A 14,105-nucleotide genomic window follows, 5' to 3' on the forward strand; every position below is an offset into this window, starting at 1 on the left:
GATCAGTAACTGTCAGCTGCTACGCACATGATTAATTGCCATGATTCTAGTTCTGATTAACCACTGCCAGTCACCCTGCCTCCCTCCCCCGCTAGACCCATTCGCATCCCCGTGTCCCCAAGCTGGTGCCGCCCTCTGGCCACATGCACGGCTGCCCTGCCCAGTGTGCGCGGGGTGCGCCTGCGGCCCCTGAGCACTGTTAGCCCGCTCAGGGCTTGGCTGGTAACCGACTCCCCTCTCCCAGGGGGGCTACCTCCCCGCAGGCAGGGCCTCTGGTCCAAAGGCTGAAACGGCCACTCCCTGTGAACTCACGGGGACAGTGTTGTGGGGGAGACGAACCTAAGACAGAGGAGGCATCAGAAGGCCTCCCTCCCTGGGAGGGCAGAGCTCTCATTCCTGGGTGCAGTCGGCAGGCGTGCCAGAGGGGCCACGGCCACCCCACTTGGGGCAGGGTGGAACAATGCAGATACACTGAGGTCAAGTAAGGGTGTCAACAGGCTACAGTTGTGGGGCCCACACCTGCACCTAGGAGTTAAGCCACTGGGCTCTGGGTGACCGGTTTGCCCCCGTTTGCTCAGGACCTGGCCAGTGTTACCCTGAGAAATCTGCCAGTCCCAGGAACACCGGGGAAACTGATCCCCTGCTGGACGCTGGCAGCAGCACAAAGAGCTGGAACGGTTTCCTCTGAGTCCTGTTGAAGCTGCTACTGGTCACTCATTCACAGCACGAGCCAAGCCACACCCCCAACTCCATTTGGAGGAGGCCGGGCCGGCTGCCCGCCCGCCCTCCCTCCCCGTTCATTCTTAGTTGCTGCAATTCTCTCTAAGCGTCAGGGTCTCAGTTTTTCACTGCACATGATTAAAACTAATCATTTGAAGTTAATTAAAAAAAAAAAAGCCCAATCATCAAAACCACCAAACTCAATTTAATTCATGGCTACGTGCCCAGGCCAGATAGATCTTAATGTCTTTTAAATAAAATGTCCACAATGCTTTTTGGATTGTTCACTCTAAAGGACAGTCATCCACCAGCACGAGAACATTGAGCTACCATGGGAACCAGTTTTGACCTCTTTGCACCCAGGTCAAGGCAAGAAAAAGGTGTGTTTCAGAATTCCGGGGCCCCTTTGTTAACATGGGTTTCTCCAAGAACTACTTATGAGATTTAAATTTAAAGGAGATTCCTGCCCCCATACACACACACCTTTAAAAGAAAAGCTATAGTGCCCTGGCTAGTGTGGCTCACTGGACTGAGTGCTGGCCTATAAACCAAAGGATCACCAATTCGATTCCCAGTGAGGGCATGTGCCTAGGCTGTGGGCCAGGTCCTCGGTAGGGGAAACCCTACTGAGTAAGAGAGGCAACCACATATCAATGTTTCTCTCTATATCTTTCTCCCTCCCTTCCCCTCTCTCCAAAAATAAATAAACAAAATCTTTAAAAATAAATTAAATTAGCCCTGGCTGGCATAGCTCAGTGGATTGAGCATAGGCTGCGAACCAAAGCATCGCAGGTTTGATTCCCAGTCAGGGCACATGCCTGGGTTGCAGGCCACGGTCCCCAGCAACCGTACATTGATATTTTTTTTTTCTTTCTCTCTCTCTCTCCCTCCCTTCCCTCTCTAAAAATAAATAAATAAAATCTTAAAAAAGAGTATATTTAAAAAATAATTAATTAATTAAATTAAATTAAATTAAAAGATTATAAAAAACTATAGTACTCAGAACCCTTTAAACTTTTGGAATCACCTCGAATATTCTTTGAATGTCCTTCAAGTTCAACCTGCAATAGCTCAAGAGCAATGACCTTGGACTGGTCACATTACTTCATGGATCTCAAACACAGGAAGAGGGCAGACTTGGTCCTTGCACTTCAGCTCGGGCTGTTTGCACAGGGTCTGCAATGCGAGTCACCCCCCCAGATCTCCTAACGACGTGCTCCTGCATCTGCAGCCTCAGGCTAACTTGGAGTTTCTTAACAGGTGCAAGGCACAGAAGGAGGAGGGGAGGAAGGGAAGAAGGGGAGACAGGAGATACTGACGAAATGGCCTCTTCCCGGTTCTCTCCCCAGGAGAAGCAGTGCCCGAACTGGGAATCGGCAAACTCGTGTAAGCCGCCGGCGGCGGCCACGCTGAAATAACCCCACACGTTCTTGCTGCTGCGGAAATTCAGTTCCTGGACTGTCCCGGAGCTTGGCTTAAACCCCTAGAGCCCAGACAAAAAAAAAAAAAACAAATATAGCAAAACAGAAGGAATCATTACTCCAAATATATTTTCATCCGAGCCAAACCCTAGGAAAACCCAAGAACCTGTGCCACAACCAAAAACTTGGCATAATCAAGAAAACACTGATGCCGCGCTGGCCAGGTAGCTCCGTTGCTTAGAGCATCATTCTGCTACAGCCTAAGATTGGGGGTTCGATCCCCAGGGAGACCACATACAAGAAGCAACCAATGAAGGCACGGGTGGGTGGAACAGCAAGTCCACGTTTCTTTCTCAAATCAATCAATCAATCAATTTTAAAATAGAAAAAAAAAACATTGATACCTCTTATCAGGGATGTGGGTGTATCACGTCAGCACATCAATGCACGCCATTTCTACTTTACAGAAACGATTTGAAAAAATAACAACCGAGTTGGAATGGGGGAAGAATGTGCCAGTGTGATAGGGGAGAACAGTGATTTCTGATGGAACTGAGTGAAAGAACATTCTGGTTTCATACTCCTGACATTGTCAATAATAAAAAGTTTAAATGAAAGAGGATTAGATTTCCAATTCTGGGCCATGAAAATTCCAGCAGATCAAGAAATCCAGTGTTAGCCTCGCTGATGCCAACACATCTAATTTCCATGGGGAAGGTGGCCCGTCCGCCCTCTGAGTGTAGCTTTAGTAATGGGAGGTGGGCCTGGACCTTTTCTCTGGGATTAGGGCTCCTGGAGTGAGTGGTGGAGGCAGTGGTTTTGGCAGAGGTGCCTGGAGGTGAGAGACAGCGAGTTCCAGGTGCCCAGGAACTCCACCGCCTGGTCCTGCGTGTGCACCCTGGCACCTGCGAACAAGCCACCATCCCTCTGGTGGTGGACAAGCATCCCGTTTTGCTTGTCCACCACCAGAGTCCGCTGTGTGCCTGCAGCCAAAGGGCCCTAAACTAATATTGCTCCCATCCTATAAAAGTCTGTTAACAAAAGGGAGAAGAGAAAAAACAAGCCTCTCCTACACCACGTTTCCTGAATGTGCTCATTAAACAGTTAGGCTGCGGTAGGTTCTAGAGATGACATTGACAGCCAACCCTTAGCAAAGCATGTCAACTGTGACAGATGCCAGCTGGTTGGGTTTTTTAAGGCACAAGGAAGAACAAGTCACAGAGGGTCTCTGTACATCAGATCAGACTGCACTGAGGGTGCAGCAACAATTCCAAGGAGCCAGGCTCTAAGTCCACTGTTTGTCCTAAAGATGGACGTGGCCTTTGGAATCCCCATCGGGGCCTGGCCAGGGCCTCAGCAGGTCCCGGGCTTGAGGCATCAGGCAAGTTACCCCAGCCTCTTGACCTGTAATCGGGAGTAACACCGCCTAGTGCCAGAACATCAGCAGTGAGACGTATGAAGGGATGCGCATGGCACACACTCCGTGTCAATAAACCGTGACCTGTTTCCCTCCCGTGCCTCCACTCCCTTATCTGTAAGCTGAGAAGCCTGGGGAGAAGGGAACAAACAAACCTCTCTCACCCCAAGTCCAAGGCTAAGGCTGGGGGTCTGCCCCACACCGGGAGACTGGAGATGGCAAAAGCAAGGGCCCCCCCCACAACTTGCCTCATCGGGATTTTCGCTGGTGATTCTGGCTGCAATAACGTGGCCGCGGGGCAGGGGTGGGTTGGGAGGGGCGTCAAAAGAAATGGGCGTCACCCCCCACGGCGACTCTCCGTACAGAAGGCGGATGTCTTTCAGCCGGTGCAGCGGCACACCCATGGCAATCTGAAATCAAGAAAGCCGTCCCAGGGCTGAGTCCCACGAGGCCCCTGCCCCCAAACACCAAGCACAGGGCTGGGCGCACGGGGAGGCCGAGGTCCCACAAATGACGGCAGATACACTGAGCATCTCGTGCGCACACAATGCTGCTTGCGGTAGCGGGAGAGGCAAAGAGAGAAAAAGACACAGGGCTGACTTGGCCCCCACGGGGCAAACTGTGCCACTGGGAAAAGAGGCAACATTCGTGAAACACCACCACACGGCAGGAAAATACACGCGGCAAACACGCAAGACTTCAGGGCTCCGGAGGGTGAGGAGGGAAGGTACCCAGAAGCAGGACTATAGGTTTGGAGAAGGATGCAGGGAGCACAGGGAAATTAGAACGAGTAACAACCAGAGTATTGAGGATGCAGCTCAGCTGAAGGGTCACAGCTAACACACTGCGTCTTGTGATGTGACATGGGCAAAAGGACATCACGCGGAAGAGACCGATCAGGAAGAGACAACCAAGTTGAGGGACGTTCTGCCGGGACCCTTCACAAGGCCAATGTCAGCAATGAAAAGGTAGGACTGACGAGACATGGCAGTGAAACGGGGCATGTGGCCCCGGCTTTAAAAAACAAACAAACAAGAAACACCCACAAATTCAGGGAGACGTTCACGTGGGCAGTCTCATCAGCCAGGTGTGTGGCGGCATCCACACGGGATTTCCTTGCGGCATCGTAACGGAGCGCCCTTGTTCTCGGGAGGCCACGGGGAGTGGCGTGTTTAGAGGCAAAGCGGCAGTAAGGGTTCGAGTGAAAAGTCTCTCCAAAGGCTGAGCCAGGGGAATAATTACATGGCCACGCCGCAGCGAGAGAGCAAACAGGGTGAGATGCGAACAGCGGGAGCATCCAGGCAGAGCGTGGGGTTAACACGGATTATCCTTGCCACTTTTTGAAAGTTTTCAAACTAGAAAAAAACTAACAAGCAGGATAAAAATTCTGGTGGGGCAGGGAACGGAGGAAGGAAGAAGACCTTAATAAAAATAACGGAGTTCCAATGAATACAGGCGTTTCTACCTCTGGGTCACCAAGTTTTCAATGCGGGTGATACTGGCCCCCCAGGGGACAAATATTTGTTTTGGGGGGGTGAAGAAAATCTTACTCTTTGTGTGTATAAAGCACACATGTATCTGTAGTACCCAGACAGATATGCAGTGTATCTATGATATTAAGATTTCATGAGGGGACACATTAGAAGGAAAAAATGTCTGAAAGTCTCCTACTGTGGTGGCGGGTGAGGGGTGCAGGGTGGGGTGGCTATAATGAAACGACGGCTGAGAAGCACATCTCCGGGTCTCTGAGTGGGTATCAGGGGCCCACGAATGCCCTGAAAGTGCATAAAATGTGTTTTTCCAGGAGAAGGTACATGACTCCTGCCAGTTTCCCGAAGGACTAGATGGCAGACAACAGTGACAAACCACATCACGTTCTCCAAGTTCACAGCCTTCAGTGCTACGTACACATCCAGTCACTCCCCAGGGATGGTCAGTCAAGAGGGGCAGGGAGGTCCGGTCTGGGCAGGACAGGGACCCTAACCCCGGGCAGAAGAAGGCCCCGGGCCTGGAGCGGTTTCCTCACCTGCAGCTGGGCGGCCGGCAGGTTCACGTCGGCAATCATCTCCGTGCAGGGGTGCTCCACCTGCAGGCGGGGGTTCAGCTCCAAGAAGTAGAAGCTGCCGTCCTGGCTGTACAGGTATTCCACCGTCCCCGCGCTCACGTAGCCCACCGTCTTGGCCAGGCGGACGGCACACTGCAAACAAACAGAGGCCGAATGGGGGGTGTCCAGCGGTTTTCTGGGGTCGTTTTCATAGTGGATGTGAGTTCCCCCACCACATGCAGACTGAGGACCTGCTATGTGTCCGTCACTCTGGGACCACACAGCTCAACACTCCAATAAAGCCAGGCGGAAGCCATGTCCGTGATGGGCCCCTGGTCTTGCCCGCTTTGGCAATACAGACCATGGGGAGCTCTGGCTGGCTCTGGGCTGAGACGGCTCCCCCTGCGGCTGGCCCCACACCCGGCTCCGCAGAGCCCACCTGCTCCATGAATTCGAACACGGCCGGGGTGGCGATGGTGGCAGGGGCCTCCTCGATGATCTTCTGATGCCGCCGCTGGATGGAGCAGTCTCGCCCAAACAGGGACACGGCGTTGCCGTACTGGTCGGCGAGGATCTGGACCTCCAGGTGACGGGCGTGCTGGGCCAGCTTCATGAGGAAGACGGGGGAGCCCGGGATCTCGCTCTGTACCTGCGGGGGAGGCAGAGCAGCGGGAACAGGGAGTCCTCCAAAGAGAGGGAGAGATGATGGCAGTGACGTCCACGACCTCCTAGTTTTGTGTGACCCCGCTCAGGGACATTACAGTCTCCTCTTAAACCCGACAGTGTGGAAATACATATAACATAGAAAGCAAACTTTCCCCACAATCCCATGCTGTTAAGAGCTGGGTCCAGCCCTGACTGGTGTGGCTCCATTGGTTGGGTGCTGTCTGGCAAAGAGAAAGGCCGCTGGTTCGATTCCTGGTCAGGGCACATGTGCGGTCCCCTATCCAGGCACATAGGAAAGGTGACCGATCAATGTGACTCGCTCACGTTTCTCTCCCTCTCTTTCTCCCTCCCTTCCCCTCTCTCTACAAATACATAAATAAGCCCTGGCTGGCGTAGCTCAGTGGATTGAGCACGGGCTGGGAACCAAAGTGTCCCAGGTTCGATTCCCAGCTAGGGTACATTCCTGGGTTGCAGGCCATAACCCCCAGCAACCACACATTGATGTTTCTCTCTCTCTCTCTCTCTCCCCCCTCCCTTCCCTCCCTAAAAATAAATAAATAAAATCTTAAAAAAAAGAATGAAAAAAAAAATTTAAAAAATACATAAATAAATAAAATCTTTAAAAGAAAAAGTTGGGCACAAGCTGGATAAGAGTTTAAAGTGCCGTGAAGAATTAACGTGGTGGAGAACTAATGCTGCTGTGGTGCCAGCTACTGACTTAGCAGGGCGATCGCTTCCTAAATGACAGAAATGTCTAATCACTGTATTGCACCCTGGAATGGCTAGAATATTATACGCAATTGAAAACATTTAAAATTATTTTTTAAAGGAGTGACTGTGCTGTTGAGAGCTGGGTGCGTGAACTGGTTGTCTACTACACGTGCAGTAACGCACACACAGAAAATGCTCCTCTGGACCAAAGCAGGACCGAAGCACGCGGCCCTGAGCTCTCCTCCGCTCCCGCTCAACATGCTCGCTCAGCTGGCTTTCCCCGGGGGAACCTGCAGGCAGGCTGGCCGCATCCTCTAAACATCCTTTAAACGTCCCTGAGTTACAGGCAGGTCGCCGAGAGACTCTTAAAGAGAGAGGATGTGGCCCTGCTGACGCAGCAACACTGACAGAAACAACCTGCGGGCCGACCACGGAGTAAGACGATCCCCAAAGACGTGGGGAAAAGCCACGCGGCAGGAAGACTCACTTGTCTGAACAGGATTGGGAAGTCCTCCGCGCTCTCTGCCTTCCGGATGCCTTTCCCTCCGCCGCCTTCCGAAGCTTTGATCATCAACGGAAAACCGATTTTCTCTGCTGCCTGGGGGGCAAGGGGCAAAGGGCAAAGGGAGCTCTTTGGAGATTAGATATTTTCCACCACCACCAGCCACCAGCCCAGCGGGGACGTTCTGGCCCCTTGGCGCCCCTGCCCACCCGCCCACCCCCCAGGCTCTGCGGTCACCTCCAAGCCCTCGTCCACGTCCTTCACACAACCCTGGTTGTAAGTGTTCTCGGGGACACAGAGTCTGGTCCCCTGCCGCAGGTCGTCTTCTGCCAGTGTCACCATCAGACCTGGAGGCACAAAGGAAGCTGAGTTCCCCAAGGACGGCGGACACACACGACACAGAAACCACGGGGTCCCTCTCACCAAGCGGCTCCAGGCCCGGCCTCTGGCTCAGCGGGGGGCCGACACAGCCCTTCAGCTTCGTTAATTACTGACTTCTAACTTTCTTACCAACTGGCTCACCCCTGAATGGGAAATCAAGTTTAAGAAGTTCAGGCCGAGTCTACCAAGAACACCATATTAACCTGAATCCAAAAAAATCCCATTCTACTCTACAGGGTTATTTATAAGTGAATCATTATTTTCCAATATCCTGTGAAGATCTGAAACAAGCCCTGGCTGGCGTAGCTCAGTGGATTGAGCTCGGGCTGCGAACCAAAGTATCGCAGGTTCGATTCCCAGCCAGGGCACATGCTTGGGGTTGCAGGCCATGACCCCCAGCAACCGCACATTGATGTTTCTCTCTCTCTCTCCCTCCCTCCCCTCTCTAAAAATAAATAAATAAAGTCTTTAAAAAATATCTGAAACAAAGCAAGACAAAACTTTCCATTCCGAATTTAAAATTCAATCTTTGGAAGAAAAAAAAATCAAATTGAATAGGAAACTCCTATTCAATAGGAGTTGAATAGAAAAACTCCTAAGACTTTTTCCTGTTTATTTTTTAATATACCTTAGAAATTCTACTTGGAGAAACGTATCCTAAGGAAATGATCAAAATGTACATAGAAGTTTAACCATAAAATGATCAAGTCTCCATTACTTTTACTATTTTTTAAATTAGAACAAAATGAACTGGAAAGGTTTTAAATTAGAACAAAATGAACTGGAAACTGGAAAAACTATAACTAGAGAGGAGTGTTAAATGAATCATGGTATATCTGGATGATATAATTCTATGCAGGCATTTTAAATGGGGCAAAGTATATTTATTGACATAGAAAAATTAGTGAGAAAAATAAGTCCTAAACTAGTAAACACAAGACTCTGATTTAAAGGATGTGCTTAGAAAAAAGACTAGAAAGGTAGATCCCTAAAATGCAACAAATATTCAACAGAGTCAGGATTATAAGTGATCTGTTTCTTTTTTTAAAATTTCTCTTGTTTTCCAAGTTGTCTACATGGAAACTGTTACCACTTGTTTAATAATTTAAAACTTGTAGGTGAAAGAATAAAAAAAAAGCATACTCTTGTCCCCCCTCTGCTCACATTGGCAAGACTGGGGGCAGGAGCCCCCCAAAGTGAAGGCCGGGGTCCCTTACCGCTTCCACTCCAGGGCAGTGTTGGGATCTGCAGCGTCTGGGCCACGATGGTGGAGGCGATCTTATCTCCCAGGGCCCACATGGCCTCGCTGGGGGGGCCTGAGGGTCAGGGACAGGAGGGAGGGCGGAACCGAGTCAGCCACACACAGCCGGGTGCCGACCAAGAGCCCATCGGCAGGTACCAGGTCCCAGGGAGTTTCACATCAAGTCGGGGAGGAAGGAAGTCTCAGCCTGCCACCCTGTCAGTCAACTTCCACCACGTGTGGACTGTAACCCTGGTCCCAGTGACAACCTAAGCTCTGTGGCATCCACAGAACTCACTTTCGGGGGGAGGCAAAATGCTAGACCAAGAAGGCAAGCCAGCACCTCAAAAAATCAGACCATGGGGGGGGCAAACTTTTCCTATAACGAACCGGATAGGATGTATTTTCAGCTTCGCAAGCCCACTGGCCTCTCACAAATACACAACGTTGCCAGGGTGGGTGAAAGCAGCCCTAGGCAACACCTAAATGAATGAACAGGGCCATGTTCCAATAAAACTTTATTTACAAAAGCAGGCCGTGGGCTGCATGTGGCCGGTGGGCTGTAGTTTGCCAGCTGGACCACCAACCTCCAGAGGTACTAAAACTGCAGTGCTGGGAGAATCCCGTGTGACAGTCGATCACAGACCAGGGACAGAGAAAACACCAGTGGGCATGGGTCGCCAGGCCGAGCCTCGGAAGGTCAGGGGTTGATCTGCACCGAGCTGCCTCACACACAAGTCTGTGTTGAGGGCCCAGGGGGAAGGGGGCGGTAAATGATTCCCCAAACCGTGCAAGGAGGTCAGAGAGCATAATTACACAAAGGTTACGGACACAAGTTCGAATCCTGCAACAAGCAGATGCCGTAGATAACAAGTACCACTGGACCATGTCAATAGCAGAGATACGGGGCTCTGGCCTGAGGGGTTGGGGCAGTCCAGAGGCCTGAGAACAGCCTGAGCGAAGGGGCGGTCTTATCCGAAATGTGACCTCTAAACCTAGTGATAAATCTGAACATGGCTGGCATCTCAGCCCCACAGGAACCCTAGCAGAGGTCCTGCTTGCCTCAGCATCATGCCGCTATGGTATCCATGGTAACGGCTCCATTTTTTTTTTTTTCCCCTGGCTGACCGCTGACCCAGGTGCCCTCCCGCCCCCGGACTCACTTGCTCCTGACAATGAAGATGGGAGGTGGAGACACCAAACCGACCTCCACTTTCCAGGGCTGCCCTAGGAAGAGGGTGCAACCCAGAGGAGGCTCCCATCAGTGCTCTGATTCCCACGTATCTGAGGGAGACACACCGTACCTAAGAAAGCAATCTCGTGCTTGCACAGGAGCTCCGGAAGTTTGGGGTTTTCGGAGGCGTGGCCCCAGCCAGCCCACACCGCCTGCAAACACAAAGAGGCGTGAACGGAGATCTTCCTCCGCAACCCGCCTCCCATCGCCCACCGCCCACCGAGAGCTCTTGGCTGGGTCGCAGCGGCCCTGGCTTTCTGATTCGCACGGGACCGGCTCCTCTGCCCCTTCTGAAGCGTGGGACCTCACGGCTCCAGAGCCCAGGCGTCGTCGCCCCAGGGCGGACAAGGGTGCCCTGTCCAACTCACCTGCACGGGGATTCTCTTGGCGATGTCCACAATGAGCTCCACGTTGGCGTAGTTGTTGTTGTTGGGGCCCCCTGGCACCGGGACGTACTGGTCGGCCATCTTGATGTACTCTGCAAAGGGCCAGAGAGACGGAGGCCACTGCAGGAAATCTGCAGGACTCCGCTACGGACAGCCACTGAGAGAAGACCCGAGGGACCGAGACGGCTCTCGGGTGACAGGGACAAGTGTGTGGGACTAGAAGAGAACCGACGACGACGTTACTGTGTCTGTCTGGACCGAGCCTTCAGGGAACGGCAATAGAAGCAAGCTGTCAGGACAGTGGGCCTAGAGGTAGGGTTAGTTTGTTTGTTTGTTTGTTAGTTTTAATTCCTAAACTCTAGCTTAACACTGTTTTGCCGTTAAAGAATGCAATGTTTGTTTTCAGTCGTGGTTAAAAAAAAATAACCTAACACTTACCATCTTACTCATTTTTTGAGTGGACAGTTCAGTAGTGATAAGTATATGTACAGGGTTGTGAAACAGACCGCCAGAACTTTATCGTCTCACGGATCTGACACTCTGTGCCCAGGAAGCAGCTCCCCTTCCCCGCCCCACATGCCCGCATCCCCCCGGCAACCAGCCACCACTCTTCCTTCTCTCTCTGAGATGCAGGCCACACTATGGACCTCATCGGAGTGGGATCAGACAGTATCTGTCTTCCTGTGACTGGTCCGTTTCACTTAGCATCATGTCCTAAAGTTTCCTCCATGTCATGGGACAGCCATTCCTGCCTTTTTAAAAGCTGAATATGATGCTATGTGTTGGTTTTAAAATAGTCATGCTCTTTAATTCCAGAAATTCCAACTTCAAGAAATATGTTCTCAAACAAAGCCGCTGGGGCCCGCCCGCACAGGGTGGGTCAGTTGGTCAGAGCGTCATCCTGATAACCCGAGGTTGGGGGTTCGACCCCCCGTCAGGGCACAGACAAGAAGCAACCAATGAATGTGTGAATAAGTGGGACAGCAAATTAACCTCTCTCTCTCTTTCTCTCCCCCCACCCTCTTCCTCTCTGTCTAAAGTTAAAAAAAAAAAAGCCACTGGGGAAGCCCCAGAGATTATAAAGCAAGAGGTCAGACAAGCACCCTCTCCTCACCGAGCTTCACCCTACTGTCAGAGCAGATAAACAAGAAAGCAAACGGGGTAACTGCAGACTACGGTCAGCGCCTGGGCGCTGACAGGGAGATACCCAGGGAGAATGACGAGATGGGGAGGTCGGGGCAGGGAGGGACGGAGGCCGCTCTGCAGTGAGCTTCAGGGGGAAAGTCAGCCAAGGGCCTGGCACACCCCCAAGGCCCTGGCACAGGACACGGCAAGGCCAGTCCGGGCACCGACGAGGCCGTGTGCCTGGGCCCAGGCGTGAAGGGCAAGGGGCACGAGACGGGAGCAGGAAGCCAGCGGGGGTTGAGTCGTGTGGGGCCTTAGCCGGCCTGGGGAGGAACTGGAATCCCACCGCATAAGGGTCCCAAGGCCAGACCCTCGGTTCCAGCCTTGTCATGTCAAAAAGATAATAATAATATAAACGGAGCCACTTTTAGACAGAGCCAGAGTGGCCAGGCCAGAGCAACTGCCTGGCACCTCGCCTGTCTCGGGCCTCTGGAATGTGACAAAGGGCGACACGACCTTCGGACTGGGCCTAGGGCAACACTGTGTGCCAGAGAGCTGTTTGCCAAGATAGCAGGAAAGCGCTTATCATGACTACCGGCCTGAAAATGCAAGACCCTGTTTAGAACGAACACCACTCTGTTATGTGCACCAATAGAAACGCCTCCCTTCTACTGATGCAACCATTCCCCTCCCCTTTGTCTCCCAGTCGGAACGGAACGCTCTCTGGGTGTCAGCCTGAATCAATGCACCCAAAACAGCTCTTCTGATAGATCCCAAATGCATTTTGCCTCTCGATTTAAAAGGTCTTTTTATTTTTAATAGTCACACACCGTTTGTATGATGCTGGGGAAGTGATTTATGTCCCCGTGCCACAACTGTCTCATCTGCAAAATGGGGCTGACAAGCAAACCTGTCCTCACTGTTCGTTGTGCGTTAAAAGGAGACTGCGTGCAGGTGGGGCAGAGCCTGGGGCCTGCCCCCGAGGCGGGGAGGCGGGTGGAGGCCTGGGGCACGGGATTGAGGTTGCTGCTGCTTGGGACAGCATCGTGGTCTCTGAAGCATTCGAGGCAGGGCTGACAGGACCTGAACAGTGTTTTTAAAAGATCAGTTTGCCTGCTGTGTGGAGAAGGGTCTGTGATGGGATAAGGCTGTTCAGGGGGAAAACCAAATTGGCCCTGGCTGGTGTGGCTCAGTGGGTGGAGTGCCAGCTGGCAAACCGAAAGGTCGCTGGTTCAATTCCCCATCGGGGCACATGCCTGGGTTGTGGGCTGGGTGCCCAGTTGGGGGCATGCAAGAGGCAACCAATCAATGTGCCTCTAGCACACTGATGTTTCTCTCCCTCTCTTTTTCCCTCTGCTCCCTTTTCTCTAAAAATAAAATCTTTAAAAAAAGAAAAAGCAAATTGCCAATATTTACAGAATGGTCTAGGCTAATAAACACTGAGACAGTAAATGAATAGAAAAATGAACAAATGATTGAAATACAGCATATACATCTGCAAGAAAAAACATCTGGAGGAAGAGATACCAATTTGCAATAACATGTGCATTGCTCAAAGATGGGATTTCCCCTTCATACGTTAAAAATGTGCATTTTTATAAAGTACAGAGGTCATTCTTATTATCAGCAGACATTTGAGTTAAATGAAGAAGAAAAGGCACAGAAGTGCAGGCTCAGGAGAGTGGTACCCTGGAACTCTGCTTGGGGTTCAGAATGGACCTGCCCAGGTAGGTGCAGGTGAGGGAAGGTAAGGATGGGGCATGGCGAGGTGGGAGGGGGAGGGAGCGAAGGCCCAAATACCTGCGTTGGCCTTGAGGTCCTCCGGCGTCACCATGACTACAAACCGGATGGCCCGCTCGTTTCGGAACATCTCGTAGGACCACCTGCGGATGGAGCGCATGCACTTCACGGCGGCGATGCCATTGTTGGCGATGAGCACCTGGACGGGGAAAAGGAGGGAGGGGCCAGAGCTGCACATCTCCCTGCAACAGAGGCTGCGTGCCACCGTGGGGAGCATCTCAGGGCTGCAGCGCCTCCTGCAGTACCTGAAGCACACATTTCCTCTGTGCATTTCTGCAGCACACAGCCCGGCACAGAGCAGGAGCTCGGAGTCTTGCGGACTGCGTGAATGGATGATGGGATGGAGGGATGTGTGGATGGATGGATGGATAACCAGACAGGTAGGTGGATGGATAAAAGGATAACTAAATAGGTGGATGGATGGATGATGGATGACCAGATGGATGGATGGATGGATG

The 14,105-nt window shown here is 51.9% G+C and overlaps 1 protein-coding gene across 4 annotated transcripts in view; it reads right to left on the reverse strand.

The window, feature by feature from the left end:
* Positions 1-14,105, reverse strand: part of ACACB (acetyl-CoA carboxylase beta) — a 95,214-nt gene that overhangs the window by 47,775 nt on the left and 33,334 nt on the right. For all 4 annotated transcript variants that reach the window (XM_028527582.2, XM_036014429.1, XM_036014431.1 and 1 more), the window contains 10 exons: positions 13,648-13,786; positions 10,705-10,814; positions 10,407-10,488; positions 9,080-9,178; positions 7,719-7,828; positions 7,467-7,577; positions 6,042-6,251; positions 5,585-5,755; positions 3,807-3,968; positions 2,040-2,203 (listed from right to left, as the gene is read on the reverse strand). In XM_028527582.2, the coding sequence (XP_028383383.1) occupies positions 2,040-2,203; positions 3,807-3,968; positions 5,585-5,755; positions 6,042-6,251; positions 7,467-7,577; positions 7,719-7,828; positions 9,080-9,178; positions 10,407-10,488; positions 10,705-10,814; positions 13,648-13,786 (1,358 nt within the window). The remainder of the gene's footprint in view (positions 1-2,039; positions 2,204-3,806; positions 3,969-5,584; positions 5,756-6,041; positions 6,252-7,466; positions 7,578-7,718; positions 7,829-9,079; positions 9,179-10,406; positions 10,489-10,704; positions 10,815-13,647; positions 13,787-14,105) is intronic.

The sequence above is a fragment of the Phyllostomus discolor genome, chromosome 13 (assembly GCF_004126475.2).
Source record: "Phyllostomus discolor isolate MPI-MPIP mPhyDis1 chromosome 13, mPhyDis1.pri.v3, whole genome shotgun sequence".
NCBI lineage: Eukaryota > Metazoa > Chordata > Mammalia > Chiroptera > Phyllostomidae > Phyllostomus > Phyllostomus discolor.